The sequence below is a fragment of the Pararge aegeria genome, chromosome 3 (assembly GCF_905163445.1).
Source record: "Pararge aegeria chromosome 3, ilParAegt1.1, whole genome shotgun sequence".
Taxonomy (NCBI): Eukaryota; Metazoa; Arthropoda; class Insecta; order Lepidoptera; family Nymphalidae; genus Pararge; species Pararge aegeria.
In genome coordinates, this window is record NC_053182.1 from 5,612,127 (window position 1) to 5,631,944 (window position 19,818).

Below are 19,818 nucleotides of genomic sequence, written 5' to 3' on the forward strand. Positions count from 1 at the left end.
TTCAATATGTTTTCATTTTATTTCACCAGTAAAAATTATTATAAAACGTTTATCGCTAATAATCTGTCTATTAGGAATGCTATTATTAGGTAGGTCCAATAAACGTGACCTATCCTAGAAACCTAGTACAGGTCACGTTACTATGATGACTGAAGAAAATTTTTATGAATGATAAACATAAATACTTATAATATACAAATAAACTCCCACAACCTGAAAAACATTCATGTTTATCACACAAACATTTGCCAGTTGTGGGAATCGAATCCACAGCCTTGGACTCGGAAAGCAGGGTCGCTGCCCACTGCGCCAATAAGCCGTCGGTTTGTTTACATTCTTTAGGTGGTTCTGGTGTGGTGCTATCGGTACATGGCTAGATCGGGACTACGGTAGAAGCACATATAGGCGTCGGCCAATAGTCGCTTGGCGGGCGCCGGAAGGTGGCGATCGAGTGGCGCTGAGTCGTGCAATGCCCGTCCGCCCTCTTCGCTAAGCCAGGCGCCGAGTTCTGCGATCTCAACGATCTCCGGAATGTTATAACCGTTGCGCTCCCCTGCAATAATACACAGTAGTAGAGATTCTTGTGACAGAGCTCGTTCGGGAAAGTTAAGTTTAACACCATAGAATTAAGAACATACAGAATCCTCTTTCAAAAATTCAAAATTCAAAATTCATTTATTTCAAGTAGGCCTAATACAAGCACTTTTGAAACGTCAAGTCTGTCCGTGTGTAGTGACTCTACCACCGGTTCGGAAGGCAGATTCTACCGAGAAGAAGCCGGCAAGAAACTCAGCAGTTGCTCTTTTCCAACATCAATAATTTACATTTTATATTTTAACATTCATTTTTCTATCTTGTGAGAGATGAAAGCGGAGCCGGATGCTTCCAAGCAACCTTGTCATTAAGAAACTCATCAATTGTATAATAACCTCGCTGTAATAAATGTGTTTTAACACATTCTTTAAACTTATGCATTGGTAGGTCCAAAATTACCTTAGGAATCATATTATAAAAGCGTATACTCAATCCCACAAATGACTTCTGCACCTTTCGCAGACGATATGCAGATGTCACTAATTTATGACCATTTCTTGTAAGTCGACTGTTTATATCCACTTTTTGTTTATAAAGACTAATATGTTGTCTTACAAATACTATATTGTTATAAATGTATTGTGAGGCTACCGTAAGTATACCAATTTCTTTAAATTTTTCACGGAGGGATTCACGTGATTTAAGTTTATATATTGACCGTACAGCTCTTTTCTGCAATATGAATATAGTTTCAATATCAGCAGCTTTGCCCCATTTCAGCCATTATTGTATGTATTGTGTCCAAAACCGGTGAAAACGCCCCGCGCTCGTCATACTATTCCCCCTCGGAGTGTTGCTAGGTCACAATTTTTTCACAAAAAGTAATGAAAAGATTGCGCACATTATATATAAGACAAGTTAATTGGTGGTGATATTGATAATAATAAGATTTATTGACCACAATTCTTGAAGCAACATACAGATAATTATAAAAGAACAGAGAAAAAGGAAAAAAAAACTAAGTAACTTAGTTAGTTAACAATGAATAATTGTTAAGTTGACTTATTATTATTTTTACTTTTTGTAGAGGGCCGAAGCCGAAGAATTGTTTGGTAAGGAATATAAGGATTGAAGAAATTATGAATTACACCATACAGCTTCTCCTGCTTTTCGCGGAGTATAGCAAATTAAGCTTAATTTTCATAATATATAATGAATTTCCGCAAAGAAACGCCTGCTTCTATCAAAAATATTTGTAAATATAAATATATATACTTTTGTATATACTCATATATATATGAATAAATACTTATATTATAAAATAAACTTATACACAATATTATATATATATATATATGGGGTATTCCATGCCAAATCGACCACTTTTGAACCTTTAGACCCCTTTAGATTTCGCTGAATTTTTTTTATCTTTTTCTACTCGATGAAAGACGTTTTTCAGAATGTTTTAATTTTTTTTTATCTAACCTAAAAAAAGTTATGAAGCTTTCAAAAAAATGGCTCTTTTATTTTCAAATAGCCATAAAAATTGACCTTTCGGGAAGTTATTTTTTTCTAAATTTTTGTTTTAAATTGAATTTTTTGAAAAATAAATGAAAAAAATTTAACATGATCGCTTTTATGAAATAATCGCGTTTTTTGTATGAAATCGTTATTTTTTCGAAGTTCGGCATTATAATTTTTTATTTTTCTCAAAAAAAACTTCAATCAATTCTACAATTATCCCCGTGTATCCCAGAGACGGCCGATATTTTTTCTATTTTTTTTTATTTAGTTGAAAAAACAACAACATTTTCAACATTTTGTTGAAAATTATTGTCCGAATTTAGCATTATAATAACTAGGATTAATGATTGATGCAGTTAACATTTAATGATTCAAAAATAATGCAACAAATAATTTATTAATTTCTTCTTTAGCGTTTAAATATTTTACAAATTCTGAATTCAGTCGAGTTAGAAAAGTTTTTAACGCACAAACAACCATTTTTAAGAAAAAAAAAAATTCTGTATTTCTGTATAAAATGGTGAAATTTTTTTTTCAACTAAATAAAAAAAATAGAAAAAAAAATCGCCCTCTCTTAGATACACGGGGATAATTGTAGAATTGATTGAAGTTTTTTATGAATAAAAAAAAATAAATTTATAACGACGAACTTCGAAAAAATAAGGATTTTATACAAAAAACGCTATTATTTCATAGAAGCGATAACTTTTTTTTGGTTGGATAAAAAACCTTTTTTTGGGTTGGATAAAAAAATTTTAAAAAATTAAAAAAAAAAACAGCGAAGTCTAAAGGGGGCAGGTTCAAAAGTGGTCGATTTGGCATGGAATACCCCATAAACATACTGAAAATAATTAAAATAAAAATTTTCTGTAGGGATTATATTTAAGCTTATATTTAAGAAGATTATGCTGAACTATTACCCTTTCTGTCGGCCATGGAGTCGAAGAAGCACCACGGTGCGTCTTGGCCGGCGCCTGTCTTGACGAACGCGACGTAGTGGCTGGTCTCAATGCAGAGCACAGCGAATAGCTCCATGTAGACGCGCGGCACTGGGCACGATTCCAGTATGTTTGCGTATTCCTCGCAGATTGATAGCGGGGTCGCCTAGAATTATATAAAAAAAAATCTTTTTTAATTCTACTTGGTTGGTCCTTGACAAAAATACAACCTGTTGCTATGTATAAAATGTTAACGGGCTAACCTGTAAGGGGTATGGCAGTGCCCATTGTTTCAATAAAAACACTTAAAGCTGCGATTCTATCTAAATTTATATAAATGCGAAAGTATGTTTATTTTTATCAATGTTTCGTGGTGTGTACAGACGTTTTAGATTTTATTTAGTTTTGCATAGTTTATTTTAGCTTGTAGTATATCGTAAATTATTTATTGTGGTTAATAAAAATGTTTATTATTATTATTATTTTATGTTCATCACACAATCAGTTTCCAGTTGTGGGACCGGCGCCCACGGCTTGAGACACGGAAAGCAGTCGTTGTCCACTTCGCCATTCGGCTGTCGCCATTTAAGAATCCCGAGAACCTATAAAATGTGATTACACTAGTCACCTTGTGGTGCGGCCTGGAGGAGTGAGCGAGGCGCAGGCACGCCGCACACAGAGCGCCCGCGTCCAGCGCACCCGCCACTGCGCACGCGCCGCACTCCCAACGCGCAAGCCCGCCGCACACCGTACACTGCCGCGGCACTGCAACCACAATGCACTGCAGCTGTGTGTCGCGTCACGCTCAAGAGCGTTACACGAGCATGGGTAGGATACAATTGTCTCCCCGGGGACAGGATAAAAATTTAACTTCTCCCACAGTCCACACTTTGTCAACTCTCGGAGCATTGGCGCACGAGTGGAAATAATATCAAAATAATAAATGTGTATTTATAAACGGTGGTAAACTTCTCCTATTACATGTTCCCGTACTTGAACAGGTAGACACGTTAATTATTATTATTTCTCTTACTCTTTATTTGTACACCACCATATCGCTTAGTAGCGATCTCTGCAAGGCAACCTTACCAAAATATAAAATACATAAATACGAATAACTAAATACTACATAAACTATTATACACAAATACATCTTATCATATAATAAATATTTAAAAAAAACTTAATAATATATTATTTACCGTATAATAAAGACTTAGATAAGGGTAAATAAATACTATTAAACATTGCCTTCAGTTGGCAATATAATAACACTTGGCGGCTTTTTTAAATAACGCCACTGACTTTGAATTACGTATGTTCTCAGCGCATCCCTATCCCTTGTCAGGGGATATAATCGGGGGATATAAAGTCAAAGTCAAAGTCAAATATTTCTTTATTCAAATAGGCACATAGTTAAGTATAATTTTTGTCTCCCGCCTGTGCTAGCCCTACAGTAGGGAGAGTTATATCTACACATTATGTCTTCAATCTCTATAGCACAATTACGAGTGACGTGTAGAGATAATTATCTCGTGGTGCGAATGCACTCTACATGCCTTATAACATAGTACAAGATTTGCTCGGTCGCAATCTAGGAACCCTTGAAGAGTATCAAACTCTGTATCGTCAAACTAAAATGGACCTAATACCGCTTTTTTTAGAGTTGCAAATCCTGTAATTTGGATTTTTGTCTATTCTCTCTTCTGATAGTTGGAATTAGAAAACAATATTTATTAGAAAATTTATGCGGATACAGTTTTATATTAGTCCACTGCTTCCGTAAGTTACATGCATCGGACTACGTCAAGGAAATATGATCAATCAATAAAATACTCATAGTCGATGACTATGAACTGGAAGGCTGGTTTTGAGAAGGCATAAGTAATATATAGATACACTTACAGCCTTCAATGAGATCAGTAACATCTAACAACGGAGATGGTTGCACACGCTGGTACAGTTTGTATTGTTTCCCGAAACGAGGCATCTGAATTATAAACGCAGCTGGTACCTGAAATATTGAAAAAATGTCAACTTGAATCTCTTTATTGCTAAAATTGTAATTAGAAAAAAATTTATCATTATCGGCCTACTACAGGGCAAGGGTCTCCTCCTACAAACCACCCTGGACAGTGGAGATTGGTGGACATAAAAAAATATATACATATATATCTAAAGGTTAATTAATATTACCTCGCTAAGTTTGACCCCCGATGTAGCGAAAGACTGTTCCAAAAGTTGCTGAACACTAGGCAAAGTGACGTGCTCATCTTTCTCCACAAAGAGTTGATAACAATATGCTTCTTGGCCCGAGGATAGTTTCAGGAATGGTTCCGCCCGTAGCAGTTGTGCTACTAAACCATTCAAGAATTCTTCTGGATCCTGGGAAATAAACATGATGCAAGAATTAAATTTAAAATTAATAAAATTAGACATAAGGCTACATCAACATAACCAATGTTCTGACTTCTGACCAACTTTGTTGTTGTATACTTTCTCATTTATGATTTTCACTAACGACGGACAATGTAATGCCTAAGTAAAGAAGATTCCTAGCCATACATTTACCTTTCACCAATCGATTTTCACTAGGCAACTCCTATTACCTAAGTTGTCCATGGTTGCTGAATCGGTGTCGTAACTTTAGACGGCGCCTAACGTCGTTAGACATCATATAAGAGCTCGAGAAAAGTTTTTTTCTCTAGAAATCACTAGGCAAAAAATTATGGCGATTCCTAGATTTAGTGAAATCGGCTATTAGTTTGTCTTCCAATAAAGTACATCGGTTAGGTAGTTAGGTAAGTTACGGTCTCGCCCTAATTTAGCAATAAATAGCGATCAACTTGATTATTGGCATAGAGTAAGTTAAAATAACGAACATTACCATAGCTTACTTTTTATTCCCGAGGACCAAATAGCCCACGGGATTTGAAAAAAACCGTAATAAACGCAGGCAACAGCACTGTTGTATTGGTATCGCGATAAATAAAAGATACATAGGTCATAAAAGTTACATATGTAACAAAGTTACAGATCGAACACAAACGGCCAATCAACCCGGTAAGCGCTTACAAAAGGAAACCACCGACTAATCCAATCCCAGGACGATATTGAATGGATCTTTGAGCAGCGAGCGCATATTCATTTGTTTCACAATATGGCGATCATTGAATAGGGATGCGTAAAGCAAGCACTTATTGATTTTAGTTATCTAAAACGTAAAAGATGTACAGGTATTTTTATAGCTAACTCACCTTTTCCTCAGAAGTGAGGCCAGGTACATCAGAGAGGCGTTCGAGAAGCGTTCTTAGTTTCATGACGCGATCTGCGCGCACGTAGCCGTGTTTGCGAAGCGGATTTACCACCTCTTCGCGGAGTACACGTTGTACTTCTGTGTAGTGAGGAGAGTCCTGTATGACAAAAAAACAACTTAACATTAATGGAGAAATATTTTAATTTTAATTTGGTATTTATGTTCATTTTTAAATTAGATTTAAACAGTAGGTGCTACTATATATTTACAAAATTTGCTGTGTTTCTTATGAACGCATCTTAGAACTATAGCTCCCTATTTCTTCGGCGTTAATTCATTTATTTCAAGTAAGTTTCTCTATAAGCTTTTTTGAAACGTCGAATCTGTTAACATAGCCAGTCCTCAAGTTATATACTATAATATCATCTTCAGGACAAGGTTTGTACCACCTTCATACTCTTATGCGTCGAGTGTATTTGCGGACAACAGAGATGGTGGCTTCTTCGAAATAATAAGAGAAAAATATCGCCTTTGGATAGAAGCAGGCTTTTCGGCAGGAAATACTTATTCCATGATATACTTATTATGAATAATTAATTAGCTATAGACCGCAAAAAGCAGGAAAATATGTATGATAAATTTATAATTTCTTCAATCTTTATACTCCACACCAAACAGATCAATAGAAAATTTCGGCGTACACCATACTCGAGTTATAAGTTATAATATCATCTTCATGACAAGGCTTGGACCACCTTCATATTGTTATGCGTCGACTGCATTTGCGGACAAACGAGTTGCTTCTTGGATTCTTCAAAATAATAAGAGAAAAATATCGCTTAAGGATAGAAGCAGGCGTTACTTTGCGGAATTGATGAACGCCGTTTAACAGACTCTCTTTATAAAAGGAAGTCTGTTAAAAACAAATAGTCACCTCAGGTTCCGGCGGTCGGTAGAGCAGCGCGTCGAACACGCTGGTGAAGGTGAACATAGCGAAGAGCGTGGCGTCCAGGTAGCACGAGTTGTGGTGGCCCTGGATGCCGCGGCTCTTGCCCGCCAGCGAGCCCAGCGCGCTCAGCGGTGGTACCACGCCGCGCACCACGGGGCAGTCCGGCTGTAACAACTTGCAGTTATAGCACAGAGTAAGGATAGTAAGAAGAATGCAACCCGCATCAAAACCGATCCATACAGAAAAAAACAAACATCCGAATCCCATAACCTTTTTGAAACTATCGGTTAATCCGGAGATAGAACCCTGCACCTTAAAATCACAGCGCTCACCGCTGCACCAGGGATGTCGCCACTGTCTGTATTGGATTATAATATATATATTCCTTTAAATAAATGCCCTACGACAATACACACATCGCCATCTAGCCCCAAAGTAAGCGTAGCTTGTGTTATGGGTGCTAAGAAGACTGATGAATATTTTTATGTATAAAATACATTAATACTCATAATGGACATGTAAAGGAAATCTCTTTCATAAGTGACATTAAAAAATATATGTAAGAGTTCGCTTTAACTAGAAATTATTTTGTTTAAAGACCTGGAAGTAAAGAAGTAGAGAAGCTTAAAATGTCGTTTTATTATAATTATTATAATTTATAATATTCCCTTCAATGGGTAATCGAAATAAAGAGGAAATTGCGTCTCTGTGAAAATACAAGAAACAACATTCAACGCCTTCAGGTATTTAAATAAAATGATTTCTCGTTAAAGCAAACTCTTAGGGCATAAACTGCGTTAAGCGTGTGCACGCACGTGAGCACGTCGCGGGCCACGCTTCTGGTGCACGCACGTGAGCACGTTCGCGTGCTTATGCGCGGGCATCGGCGCGTGCATCCGCGTACGCAGTTTTCTCAGTACAATTTTGACGTTGGAGGTGTACAGTCGAATAAGTAATAATGGATAAATTAATGTTGTATTATTTATCAAGACGACGGCGACGACGAATTGCCAAAAAAAGACGCCAGCCAGTAAGCCCGTTCGTTTAATCTAGGTTACTGTGCGGGGAATTCGTGGTGAAGTTTGGTATATTAAGAAAAAATGAAAGGTTTTTTTTCAAATATTTTAAAGTTTCATTACAAGTCTATGATGAATTATATTCAAAACTGGAGCCCTATTTGAAGACTAACAATCTACGATTGAAATCTACGTCAATCGTATCACCAATGGAACGATTTGCAATGACATTGCGGTAAGTAAAGACATTTCGATATTAATAATCATCTTTATTCATGTAAAAAAACAGTCATTATTTAACAAAAGTTTAGAACACTCATATTTTTTGCCAATTTATGTAAGTCACATTACTGTTTAGCCACATCAAGCAAGAAAGAAGAAGAAGTTCTTATTGTTTCGGCAGTGACACCTGAATATGGCTTAAAATGTTTTTCTTGATGTGGTTCACGGACCGAAACACATAACCGCACACTTATTAATCATCATATTAATCACAGTTTCTTATATTTATTAATTATATTTTGTTATTTCTAAATTACACAGTTTTATCTTTTTCGTTTTTTTTTATCTATACCTACTTATTCACTTATTTTTTTATATACTTAATCACAACAGTCATCACAGTGTCTTGCATAAACGCTACGTTACAATTAGTCATTGATTATTCATTTGAAATACACTAATAAAATCACAGGTTCAAGTTTAAAATAAAAAAACACAATAACAGTTAAAACAGTACAATAAGTCTAAATGTCTTAATTATAATAATATACCTACCTTACAAAGTATTAATTATAATGACGCATATTGATTGCAAGTTTTTACATATGAATATTTCCCTTATTAATTATTCCCTTCTATTACTAGATCGGGTACTAATATTATTTTAAATTCTTATTTATCATCACAATCATAATCACAGTTTACTACATAAAAGATTAAATTTAAGAAGAGGACATATGAAGGAGCAATGTTATGAGTAGGTTCAAAAAAAAGGTCCATTAAGTAAAAAAGGGGTCTATTGATACACTTTTTTATTTGACCCCAAAATAGGGTTTAAGATAAAAGTGTCCGAATCGACCCCGTTTCTTTCCTTATGAACATGACACCTCAAGGCTTGTAAACTTTTGGCGAATGCCCTTGTATATCATAATAATTGCACATGAGACCAGAAAAATATAAATATAAAATTGCGCTTTTTACTAACTTAAATAGTTCTTCATGTTCTTCTCTTTCTTTTGTTCTTAATAATTAAACAGTCTTAATCAAATCTTCAAAGTCTTTCTTGTTACCTATTTATTCATTGTTCGTATCTGATCTTACATTTAAGGATTCTAAATCATTCGTTACCGTATTTTGCGTTAATGAAAGGTCATCAATGGTAATAATCATTTCTTTTTCAATATCAATTAAAGCTTGTAATACTTTCGTACGAAATAATAATTTTTTAAAGCAACTCAATTTTTTTACAGTTGGTAATAATGACTTAAAAAAATTCAAGTCTTCGTCCATATTATCTGCAGTGTTATTCTTCACGTAATTTAACAACTCTAATTCGAAATCAGTTGGCGATTCGCACTTACGTTTCTTGGAAGATCGTGTTTCTTTGGTAACGCTGGAGCTGGTGCTAGGTACATTAATCAAATCTTCTTCAATAATCGTATTATTTTGTGAAGTTCTCGGTGACGCGTTTTGCTCTACTGACTGATTAAAATTGTCTGCCGATTCTTCTCCTTGAGTATTCGAGTTTGAATCTAAAAATGACAGCATGTTATAGTAAACGTATGTTTTATTTGCCCTGGAACCGGAGCCTGATTTAAGTTTTTTTTTAGTAGACCTCACTCTTATATAAGTGTCTCTTGCAGTTTTCCATCTTTGCTGCAGCTTTTTCACTGAAACAATAACACAGGTATTTTATTTTATTACAGATATTTAGTTAGTGGACATACCTTCGTCGATATTCATCTGGCGTATCAGACAGGACTAACCACGGTCAGAAAAATAGTAACAGAAGTTTGTCAAATTATAATTGAAAGGTTAAAGGAAGAATGTATACCAAAATTTTCCCGTGCGCTATGGGTAGAGACTGAAAAAGGTTTTTTAACGCAAGCCCAGTTTCCTAACTGCATAGGTGCAATAGACGGAAAACATATACGCATTATAAGACCTCCACATAGTGGTTCCCTCTATTACAACTATAAGCATTACTATTCTATTGTACTGCTTGCAATGTGTAACGCCAACTATGAGTTTACCTATATAAACGTGGGAGTGCAGGGTAAAGAATCTGACTCCGCAATTTTCACACAAAGCCGATTGTACGAACAAATCAACAATGACTTAATAGATATTCCTCCTGCCAAAGCATTGCCCGTAATACACAATGATAAACCAACCAACATTGCTGCAACCGCAGCTTTGCCCTATATTATTGTAGGAGATGAAGCATTTGGGTTATCTAGCCATGTCATGCGGCCATATGCTCGAGCTCTCGATTTAAACTACAAAAAAAAAATATTCAATTATAGGTTAACGAGAGCGCGACGTTATATTGAGTGTACATTTGGTATCATGGCTAATAAATTTCGCATACTCCATCGTCCATTGAACGTTGGAAAAGACAAAGCAATTTGTTTTCTTAAAACAATTTGTATTTTGCATAATTTTATAAGATCAAGAAGTCAAATTAATGACTTTCATGATATTGTCATTATACCAGACCATATACGTTCAGTTCGGGGGTTAATTGGAAATACCCACAGAGATTCGTATACATTACGCGATAGCTTCGCAGATTATTTCGTTGCAGACGGACAGCTGTCATGGCAAGATCGCAGTATTTATTGAAGGCTTTTTTATAATTTATGTACATTCAATAATTGAATTTTCACGGTTTTTTACCACACATTTTTTATTAACATAGCAGGCATATTTTGACAGCAGCATAGCAGACATTTTATACCTAATGATTTTATTTGTTAAATTCATCGGATGTAACCAGTTGCGCCGCCATGACAGTCGAAAATTATAAGAAATTCAGTATTCTTACATTAAATAGGTAAAATGTTATGTAATTACGCATAAAATGAAACTTTTTTTCTTTCATTACACATCCAGTGATGTGTAGTTTGTACAGTGTCTAAAAACACAAGTAGGCATCTTTTTTACTAAAATATTATTGGTACTCAAACACATGTAGACGCGACACCGATTGGAGCGTGACTAACTGCATGGTAGGCAATTACCTTCCATTGCTCTTGCCTTTGAAAGCGGGCGTATAACTAATCTAGTTATATAAAATCATAGGATGTAACCAAATAACTTAGATTGTTGTAAACTAAAGTTGAGAGATGTCAAAGAAAAACCTACAAAACTACAAAACGCACGCTTATTTTACAAAGTTACTAGCCCAATTCTAAAACCAATATAATAAATATTTTAGTTGATAATTGTTTTATTTATTTACCTACCGATCCACTGTTTCTGCCCTAAAATGATTTTGAACCCTAAATACACCGATAGTGTGAAGTAGTGTGAAGCTCGCAGTCGTGAACATACTGGTTGTCTCGTGACGCGCAAAATGGCGGCGACCGCGTGGCCGAAAGAAAGAACTTTGGAATTTATCGAGCAATAATTATATAAAACCATACCAATATTATGGGACATTGTTCACACGAATTTCACAATGTTCAGAAATACGCAGTATCTCTGCACTAGTTTTGAATATAAGCATGATTTTATATTTACATAGGTAAATTATTGTAAATATTCCGAGTTTTAATTTTATAGTTGGATTAATTGTTGAAAACATTTAATTGACACAAATACAATTGAAATAACTAATTATATATAACTAATTGCATAGATTATTAAAAATAAAAATTAGGCGCAAAGAATAGTTTACCTAACCTACGTTATTATAAAATAAAAAAAGAGTGTAGGTACTTACCTTGTATGTTTTTTTCTGCTTCACTCCAGTCATCAAAATTTTCAAACAGTACTTTACAAATGTCTAGCCATGCTTTTGATTTAGCGTCCCGGTCTTTAAATATTTCGCTTGATTGGTCCCATATGGCAGGACGACACTGAACTTCAACAATTACCCTTTCTGTATCAAAATTTGTCATTTTTTGTTATGGGCCGGGCACGCGCGTGCGGTCGGTTCGAGATAGCGCTGTCAACTGAACAAGCACGCGCGTGCACCCGCTAGCGGGCTTCGCGCGTGGACCCGTCCAACGTGATGCGTGATCACGTCGCGTGCATGCGTGCCCCATTGCACGGAAGTATCACGCGACGGGCTCACGAGCGTGTGCACGCGCATGGGCACGCGCGGGTCGTTTTTGTATGGACACGCGAGAGGCACGCTTAACGCAGTTTATACCCTTATACTTAATACAACGTGTAAAGGAATTACGAATTAATCTTGAAGGATGCATAAGTATATTTCATAAGGAACCTGTAATAATATTAAATAAAAGAAGGATATTTATTTTTCCATACAAACTAATTCAAAACATTCGTATATTATTGAAGATAAAAGACCGACACACGCATAGTACCTAAGCTCCGCGACGTGTGCCTAATAAAGTGGCAGGAGTCACAGGATCTTAACTTTGCATGTGATGTTAGCTGTATCTGATTTCTTTCAGTAAAAACTATGGCAGTGGTTTACTCAAAAACTATAAGGTTTTCGGTTTCACAGGTAAATCTCAGAGACGGTAAATAATGTACCTCTAAAGCTTGTGAAGCATTATTTCGGTTTTCATTTATATGTTGTATATATTTTTAAATGTCACTCATGACTGTATATATCACTGGTGACTTTAAAAAAGGTTTGTTATATTTCAACTACCCATTGAAAGAATAGTATAATCATTATAATATAGATACATATTAAAAAGGTGGCTGGAAGCGGCTGGATGAGAAAGGCGGAGGACCGTGTGTGGTGGCGCGCTCTTGGAAAGGCCTTTGTTCAGTAGTGGACGCTTGTGGGCTGTTGATGATAGTACCTGGTCGTATTGTTCGTTGTTATGGGGCTCGGGCGGCGGTGTGTCCCGGAAACGCGCATCGCGGCGGCATAGCGGCAGCGGCACGAAAAGCGCGCGTCCCGGCCCGCACGAGAACAGCCGCTGTCCGCGGTGGCTACCGTCCCCCAGCCCACATACGCTCTGCTCGAGCTCAACGCCTGCTGTTGCTATGTCTATTGTACACCAAACAAAAAAGAGCAGAGCATAAACATAGATACAGAGCTACGAGTATAAGCATAGAGCTTATTTTCTATAGTCCTTCGAAGTACGTGAAACCTCTAACTTCTTTAAAGTTCTATTTGTATAAAGTTTTGATTGGCATTGCTATATTCTACTATTTAACTTGTTCGTGTATCTTCTGTATAAGCTTTAATTTTTCTAACCAATAAAAATAAGTTTTAGTTGTAGCGGAGCTTTTGAGACAGAGCTCGTCCGGGGAAGTACTAACGCCTTGCAGTCTGTTCTCCTCTTTATTTTTCCTAATCCTACGATTGCCTAGCAGAGATGGTTTTTTTTTTATTCCACTACAAGTTAGCCCATGACTGCAGTCACACCTGGTGGTAAGTGATTATGTAGTCTAAGATGGTAGCGGGCTAACCTGTTAAGGACTACGGTACTAAATCGCTTAGCGGTACGTCTTTGTCGGTAGGGTGGTAACTAGTCACGGCCAAAGCCTCCGACTAGACCAGACCAGAGAAAATTTAGAAATTATAACTTCCCAGTTTGCCCCTGCCGGAAATCGAACCCGGGGCTTCCCACTTAAATTCACAGCGCTCAACGGTGAGCGCCAGGGAGGTCGTCAAAATCAATTAAGTGAAAAGGCCGACTTTTGTAATCTACTTCTTTCTTTATTTTTCTTGTATATATTCTTGATGTGGTTTGCTAATAATTACTGCATTCTAGTCTGAAGGATTTGCGGGCGTAAAATACAGGCTTAACACACAGGATAGCAATTTGTAGGACTTCTGGAACAAGCATGAACTGCTGAAATGTTTCTGCTAGCTGGGCCATTTGCTCCATCCATCAATTATGACAGCCCCGGACGAGTAGAACGTAGTCAGAATACCATGAACAAATACAAAGCTATTTTCTTTACTTTTTACACATCGCAAAGATCTGGAATTCCCATTAAGCTTCCGTTTTCCCCATAGGCCGCATCACCACGTATCATCGGGTGTGATTGCAGTCCAGCGTTATATTTAAAAGAAAAGAATCCCATGGTTAACGCTGATCTTATCTACTGGACTCTATCTCATCTATGGACGCCCATAACTGTAAATCTGAGACCAATATATAAATGAATTGCGTTGCTGAGGTAAAAATGGGGTGCAATGGACGCCGGAGTTCCGAGGTGCGGGAGTTTAATAGTAAAATTACAATATAAATTGCCTCTTATCAACTGAGGTAAAAATGGCGTGCAATGGATACAGGAGTCCCGAGGTGCGGGAGTTTAATAGTAAAATTACACTATAAATTGCCTCTTAATAAAAAGTTGGATTATTTCTGCTTTGGTAATTTACTGATAATTCTTAGAACATCTGCCAGAGTTGACGACCAGTTGTTTTAACCAGTTTTTACAATTGTGTGACGCTTAACGAAATTATGTGTACAATAATATCTGTGGTTTCAATTTAGAAGACACGGGTGCGATCCCCCGCAATCAATTTTGGAATGTATAATTTCTCAATTTTCTCTGGTCTGGTCTGGCGGGAGACTTCTGCCAGTTACCAACCTACCATGACGTGCCGATAAGCTATTTAGCATGTTGGTACGACGTCAAAACCCTAAAAGGTTAGTCCGTTACTAGTTAACTTGTAAATAAATAAAAAAAACAATATGCTAACTTACCCTCAATCAGACCTATCCACCTTACAACGCCATAGTAATTCTGGTCAACGTCTGTGGCGACTTCTACGAGTGATCCCACGCCGATATCGTCTTGGAGACTTTGTGGCGACTGGTTCCCCTTTGCGTGCACCGCTCGCGGCGATCCCAGAGACGGCGAGTCGTAAAACTCCTCTTGAACCTCACCACTGCACACATCTGTGACCAATATAAGAGTTAAAGTTTATTACGTTTGATGTTACCTTTTTATTACTAAACTACATACTCTGCTCATATTGTAGTACACATAGTGGTATTTCATCGATAGACAGTTCGCGTAGATAATAAGCGTGAGACATGTCGATGGAAACTACGCTATAGCGGCCGATCACCTCCCGCTACCGTACGCCTAAAATTAGAAAATAGGAAACCTAAAATAGGACGCATATGCAGTCTGTGTTCTACATTGAATTTGTTTGTGCGTGCTTATTAAAATGTGACTGTATTTAGATCATTAGTGATAGTGATAAAACATGAACGACGAAAGTGATAACTGTACAAATAGAAATATGGTAAACAATAAATTTTTACTACTACTATTGCACTGTTTATATTTTTGTATGGGTGACATTTAGAAGTCAACATAGAGGGCATGAAGTCCATAGCAAAAATATGAATGCTTATCAGGTTTGCCTTGCTTGAGATTCTAGTGCACCGAGTTTTAAGTGTTGGAACAATGTTAACATTTGAAAATAATCTTATTCCTACCAATCTGCACTGGACCAGTTTTGTGGGTCTAAGCTAAGAAGGTGTATGTCTGTGTACATCAGTGGGGCATTATATAGGCTGATATAATTATGATGAACATTATAAAATATATTATTTGCCATGTAATAAAATCTCATTTTAATATTAAGTACCTACCTTCGAAAGAGATACCGAATCTGCAATGTATCCTGCCAGATGGTTCTATCTGTCACTAAAAGACTGTTTTAAAGGCATATAAAAAGTTTGCTATCAGCGGTATGACGACACTGGTTTACAGTAGTATCCAAAACTGTTTGGCCACCTTGAAGTGAGCTTGTGCTTAGTTTAGTTCAGAAATATGATAAGCTTATGACATCTGAACTGTGAAAGTTTTGTCATAATCTGTGTAGTAGCTTTTGCATGATGAGTGCAACCAAAATTAACAAAATATTGCACTATCATAATTTTACTATTAATTATTATTGCGATATTATACATACCTACCAAGAGGCCAGTTTCAATTTTTTTAGGTTCATGAACCATTTTAGCACTGTTAACAAATTCTTCAGAGTTGATATTTGAGCCTGATGAAGTAGGTTTATTTCTCCGTCTTTCCAAATGGTTAATGAGATTTATAGACTTGATCCGTTCATGGTTAGACCGCTGCATAGTTCGTTTTGGACTGTGCGGCTGTGACCCATACTCAGGATGTTCAGGTTCCTTTGGTGCTGGTGGCCAACTTCCTCCAATTAAATTAAATAAGTCGAGCTATAGAGAAACAACCAATTGTTTAATCTTGATTTAAAATTCAAATTGTTGATACCTTGAATTTTATCCATACTAATATAATAAATACAAAAGTGAGTCTGTTTGTTTGTATATTTGTTTCCTTTTCAGTTCAATCATTGCACCGCACCTATCTTGATGAAATTTGGGAAATTCATAAAAACATAGCTTGTATTCTAACTATTTTAGCTCAGAAACAATCCCTCAAGATTAAACAAATGCTGCAGATTCCTCAGAGTTATTGTCTTAGTGGACAACAGATAGTTTTAGACAATGTGTATGTAGTTATGTGTATACTCTAAAGTATATAATATGAAAAATTACACACATAAATAAAATATCAAAAGTAATGGCAAAGCCCCATAACCTCCACCTTCCTATTAGCACAATGTAAAAAATATGGAAAATATAGATAAATTCACCTTAATGTAAGTTTTAAAAAAATATGTTGATAATAAACCAGATGAGACCACTTAGTACAAAGTTAAGTGTTTCAAAATTAGGATATTTAAAATGTTATAAAAACATAAATGTAAGTAACTAAAGTAAGTTAACTTATTACATAATTTCACTTCTTCTACCATAAATTTAATGAAAAAACAGTACCATAATTGAGAGATAAATCATGATTATTATAATGAAGCCTATCATATTATATAACCACACTCAAATACACACAATCACAAATTTATTAAAAGCAATCCTTAGAGTCACTAAACATTTAATAAATACATACATTTAAAGAACAATATCCATTTTGTTAAATGTAGGCATGCATGGAGGGATACTTTTGTATGTAGTCACATTTAAAATTACACAAACTTTCTCAAAAAGCGGGACTGCTTTTTAGTGGAGAGCAGAGGTTCAGATTCCAATATAAAATTTTCAAATTAGTTTAGGTCTATTCTGGGCAATAAATGGTTACCAACTGGCCAGCAAAGATTTTCCACCAATTGACTGCACCATTTCTAAGTAATGTGTGTAATGTTTGCTATGTTAAAAGCATACAAAATAACAAGGAGTATGAGAGATTGCTCCAAAGTAAAATTAATCATAGAAAACCAAAATGTACTCTTCAAAGTAGTACTTTCTGCAGTTGATACACTTTTGGAAATGAGAATGAGAATATGCATTTGTGGAATCACTTATACAGTTTCGCATGTAATTACATGAGCATGCTTTTAAATATAATTTTTAGAATATGAGTATTGCAATTAACCATTCCTGTGTGGTTAGTAAACGGTTATGGAAACATATCTATATATCTCATAAACCTGTTCATCTCTGCTGCTCGTGTTCTGATACTCCTGGTCCTGGTGAATGTCATCATTCATCGTAATACGTATTGCTTCTGCGATAATTATACGTATGGAAATATTCTAAAAACTACTGGTACCTTATTTCATTTCATTGTGTTGAAGATGTTTTGTTTTTGTTAATGCACAATAATCTTTGGAAGCCTGAATTGTGGTAATTAACTCACAAAACACTATCTTCTATTGCAAAGAAAACACTTATTTGATAAGAGTAATCAATAATATTTTTTCAAGATTTCATAAATTGCAAATCTTTTACAGTAGCTAGAAATTAACCAGTTTATTTTTAGTGCTTGTTTATAGAAACTTCCTGGGGTTTTATTTCTGAGTATATAATTTATTGACAATAAACACAACAGTCAACGCAAAACAAAGTGCCAGATGGCAAATACCTTATTGTATTTTGTGTTTATGCTATCTTTGGTCCTCTGCCATTCATGGTTATGCTTCTGAGTCCAGTCACAACTTTACAAGAAATTGAAAAACATTTTACGTGTCTGACATTCATCATTGGTTCATGTTCAATTCTTCGCTCAATAGAGGAAACCCACTCGTCCGTTCATTTTAAGTTGACGCGTGAACTGGATGGTAAATCTGGATGTAATTCATTCAAAAATGAATTATTTTTTTATTTATGCTGCTAATTATATTCACCTCCAGCAATAAAAAAGGTGCAACGGCTTAAATAGCAATAGTTAGTACTAGTTAGTAGTAGTTTTAGTTAGTTATTTACTATCACTGTGATATTTACAGCCCACCTATTATTGTTAATAATAAAAGTTGAATACTCGACCTACAGAATTAATTTTTATTTTTGACCAAAGAGTGTTGTGTACTCTGAGTCTGTGATAAGCGGTAATTGACCTTCGTTCTACGACCTTCACCCCAAATTTCACCTTGTTTAGGTTTTAAATGTTTTTAGTTGAAACACAATTCTTGATTCGTTCTATTAATTGTGTTTGGTTAAGTAAAGAAATTATTTCATTTCTGAATGCTGAATGAAAATTAAACATGAAATAAATAAAGTGTCTTTTCTCTTTTTATGCATTGAATGAGGTAATAACAAATTGTAATTTTACTCTAAAAAAACCTGTTGCACTGCGTTTGTGATGGACTACAGCCTAAATCCTCACTCTGAGGGGTGACCTGTGCCCTATAGTGGACTGGAAATGGGTTTAAAATAATGAATTTCTACTCTTTCTAGGCTTTTCCTGATAATATGATCCGTCAAGGAAGTATTGATGACATCAATGCACAGCAGTTCCTAAAAATCTCTAATTATGAGGATACAGTGAGACAGCTGGACATATACTATGCTATAGGTTTGATATTGTTTGTAAATTAAAACAGCATATAATATTTTAGTAATGACTATAAATCATCTTATCTTATCATGGTCTTTGGTTTTTTGCCAAGTAATTCATAGTATCAGCCGGAGTTTAACCTAACATATCCACTGACTGTGTAAGCTCTGAATCCTCCCTATCCCTTGATGAGTTAATCAAGATGTCAGTCCCAGTAATTATAACAATTAACATGTGATGAAACACATTCAAAGTTTTCTAACCCACATTGATGAAGTGTCACTGGTTTAAAAAGGGAGAAGCAGTGATAGCGAGTTGGGTTCCTACCCACTTGACAAGCTTGTAAGCTTCACTTTCCGGAGACCGAGTTTGAATCCCACCACCCACCATGCTTGCAATTGGGGCCTGTTAGCCTGATGGTAGTTATGTATATAAGTGGCTAGCTAAAATTTTGTTTCCATAGGCCATGCTTGTAATTTAAACATAATATAATGAACTTTGGGGATAGGTATATATGCTTTTATAATATGATACCAAGGGTAATATATGATCTATCTTCAATCAAACATGGCCTATAGAAACAACATTTTAGTTACT

The 19,818-nt window shown here is 35.7% G+C and overlaps 4 protein-coding genes across 11 annotated transcripts in view; 2 read left to right on the top strand and 2 right to left on the bottom strand.

The window, feature by feature from the left end:
- LOC120637346 (ubiquitin carboxyl-terminal hydrolase CYLD) lies at positions 1–18,327 on the bottom strand. Of its 4 annotated transcripts, none has more exons than XM_039909158.1 (11): positions 18,310–18,327; positions 16,316–16,583; positions 15,093–15,287; positions 13,227–13,417; positions 7,187–7,366; positions 6,254–6,409; positions 5,193–5,381; positions 4,902–5,010; positions 3,625–3,761; positions 2,979–3,162; positions 1–553 (listed from the first exon to the last, which is right to left on the bottom strand). In XM_039909158.1, the coding sequence occupies exons 2-11, from the start codon at positions 16,482–16,484 to the stop codon at positions 360–362; spliced, it is 1,704 nt and encodes a 567-aa protein (XP_039765092.1). In that variant the 5' UTR covers positions 16,485–16,583; positions 18,310–18,327; the 3' UTR covers positions 1–359. The 4 variants fall into 4 exon arrangements, with proteins under 4 accessions (XP_039765092.1, XP_039765090.1, XP_039765088.1 ...); XM_039909156.1 differs by lacking the exon at positions 18,310–18,327 and adding an exon at positions 17,998–18,291; XM_039909154.1 differs by lacking the exon at positions 18,310–18,327 and adding an exon at positions 17,876–18,291.
- LOC120637359 lies at positions 8,324–12,592 on the bottom strand. The gene is made up of 2 exons (XM_039909171.1): positions 12,167–12,592; positions 8,324–10,109 (listed from the first exon to the last, which is right to left on the bottom strand). The coding sequence occupies exons 1-2, from the start codon at positions 12,342–12,344 to the stop codon at positions 9,514–9,516; spliced, it is 774 nt and encodes a 257-aa protein (XP_039765105.1). The 5' UTR covers positions 12,345–12,592; the 3' UTR covers positions 8,324–9,513.
- LOC120637357 lies at positions 8,337–11,666 on the top strand. Of its 2 annotated transcripts, none has more exons than XM_039909169.1 (2): positions 8,337–8,452; positions 10,146–11,666. In XM_039909169.1, the coding sequence occupies exons 1-2, from the start codon at positions 8,427–8,429 to the stop codon at positions 11,062–11,064; spliced, it is 945 nt and encodes a 314-aa protein (XP_039765103.1). In that variant the 5' UTR covers positions 8,337–8,426; the 3' UTR covers positions 11,065–11,666. The 2 variants fall into 2 exon arrangements, 1 of the variants encoding a protein (XP_039765103.1); XR_005659428.1 differs by having other exon boundaries at positions 8,387–8,452; positions 9,690–11,666.
- The window catches only part of LOC120637341 (probable phosphorylase b kinase regulatory subunit beta), a 27,912-nt gene continuing 23,604 nt past the window's right edge, over positions 15,511–19,818 (top strand). For 2 of the 4 annotated variants that reach the window (XM_039909139.1, XM_039909140.1), the window contains exons 1-2: positions 15,511–15,640; positions 19,122–19,239. In XM_039909139.1, the coding sequence (XP_039765073.1) occupies positions 15,602–15,640; positions 19,122–19,239 (157 nt within the window). In that variant the 5' untranslated portion in view covers positions 15,511–15,601. Of the gene's footprint in view, positions 15,641–18,713; positions 18,773–18,794; positions 18,974–19,121; positions 19,240–19,818 lie in introns of those variants that run through there. The other 2 variants (XM_039909142.1, XM_039909141.1) reach the window with 2 other exon arrangements.

What these genes read in the sequence shown, in the direction of transcription:
- LOC120637357 (XM_039909169.1), top strand. Translation starts at nt 8,427, where the DNA reads ATGGAACGATTTGCAATGACATTGCG. An exon ending in CGATTTGCAATGACATTGCG is followed by an intron (nt 8,453 to 10,145) that starts GTAAGTAAAGAC and finishes ATTTTATTACAG; the next exon opens with ATATTTAGTTAGTGGACATA.
- LOC120637359 (XM_039909171.1), bottom strand. Translation starts at nt 12,344, where the DNA reads ATGACAAATTTTGATACAGAAAGGGTAATTGTTGAAGTTCAGTGTCGT. An exon ending in AGCAGAAAAAAACATACAAG is followed by an intron (nt 10,110 to 12,166) that starts GTAAGTACCTAC and finishes TTATTGTTTCAG; the next exon opens with TGAAAAAGCTGCAGCAAAGA.
- LOC120637346 (XM_039909154.1), bottom strand. Translation starts at nt 17,935, where the DNA reads ATGAATGATGACATTCACCAGGACCAGGAGTATCAGAACACGAGCAGC. An exon ending in TGAAACTGGCCTCTTGGTAG is followed by an intron (nt 15,288 to 16,315) that starts GTATGTATAATA and finishes TATTGGTCACAG; the next exon opens with ATGTGTGCAGTGGTGAGGTT. An exon ending in ACCGACCGCCGGAACCTGAG is followed by an intron (nt 6,410 to 7,186) that starts GTGACTATTTGT and finishes TTTGTCATACAG; the next exon opens with GACTCTCCTCACTACACAGA.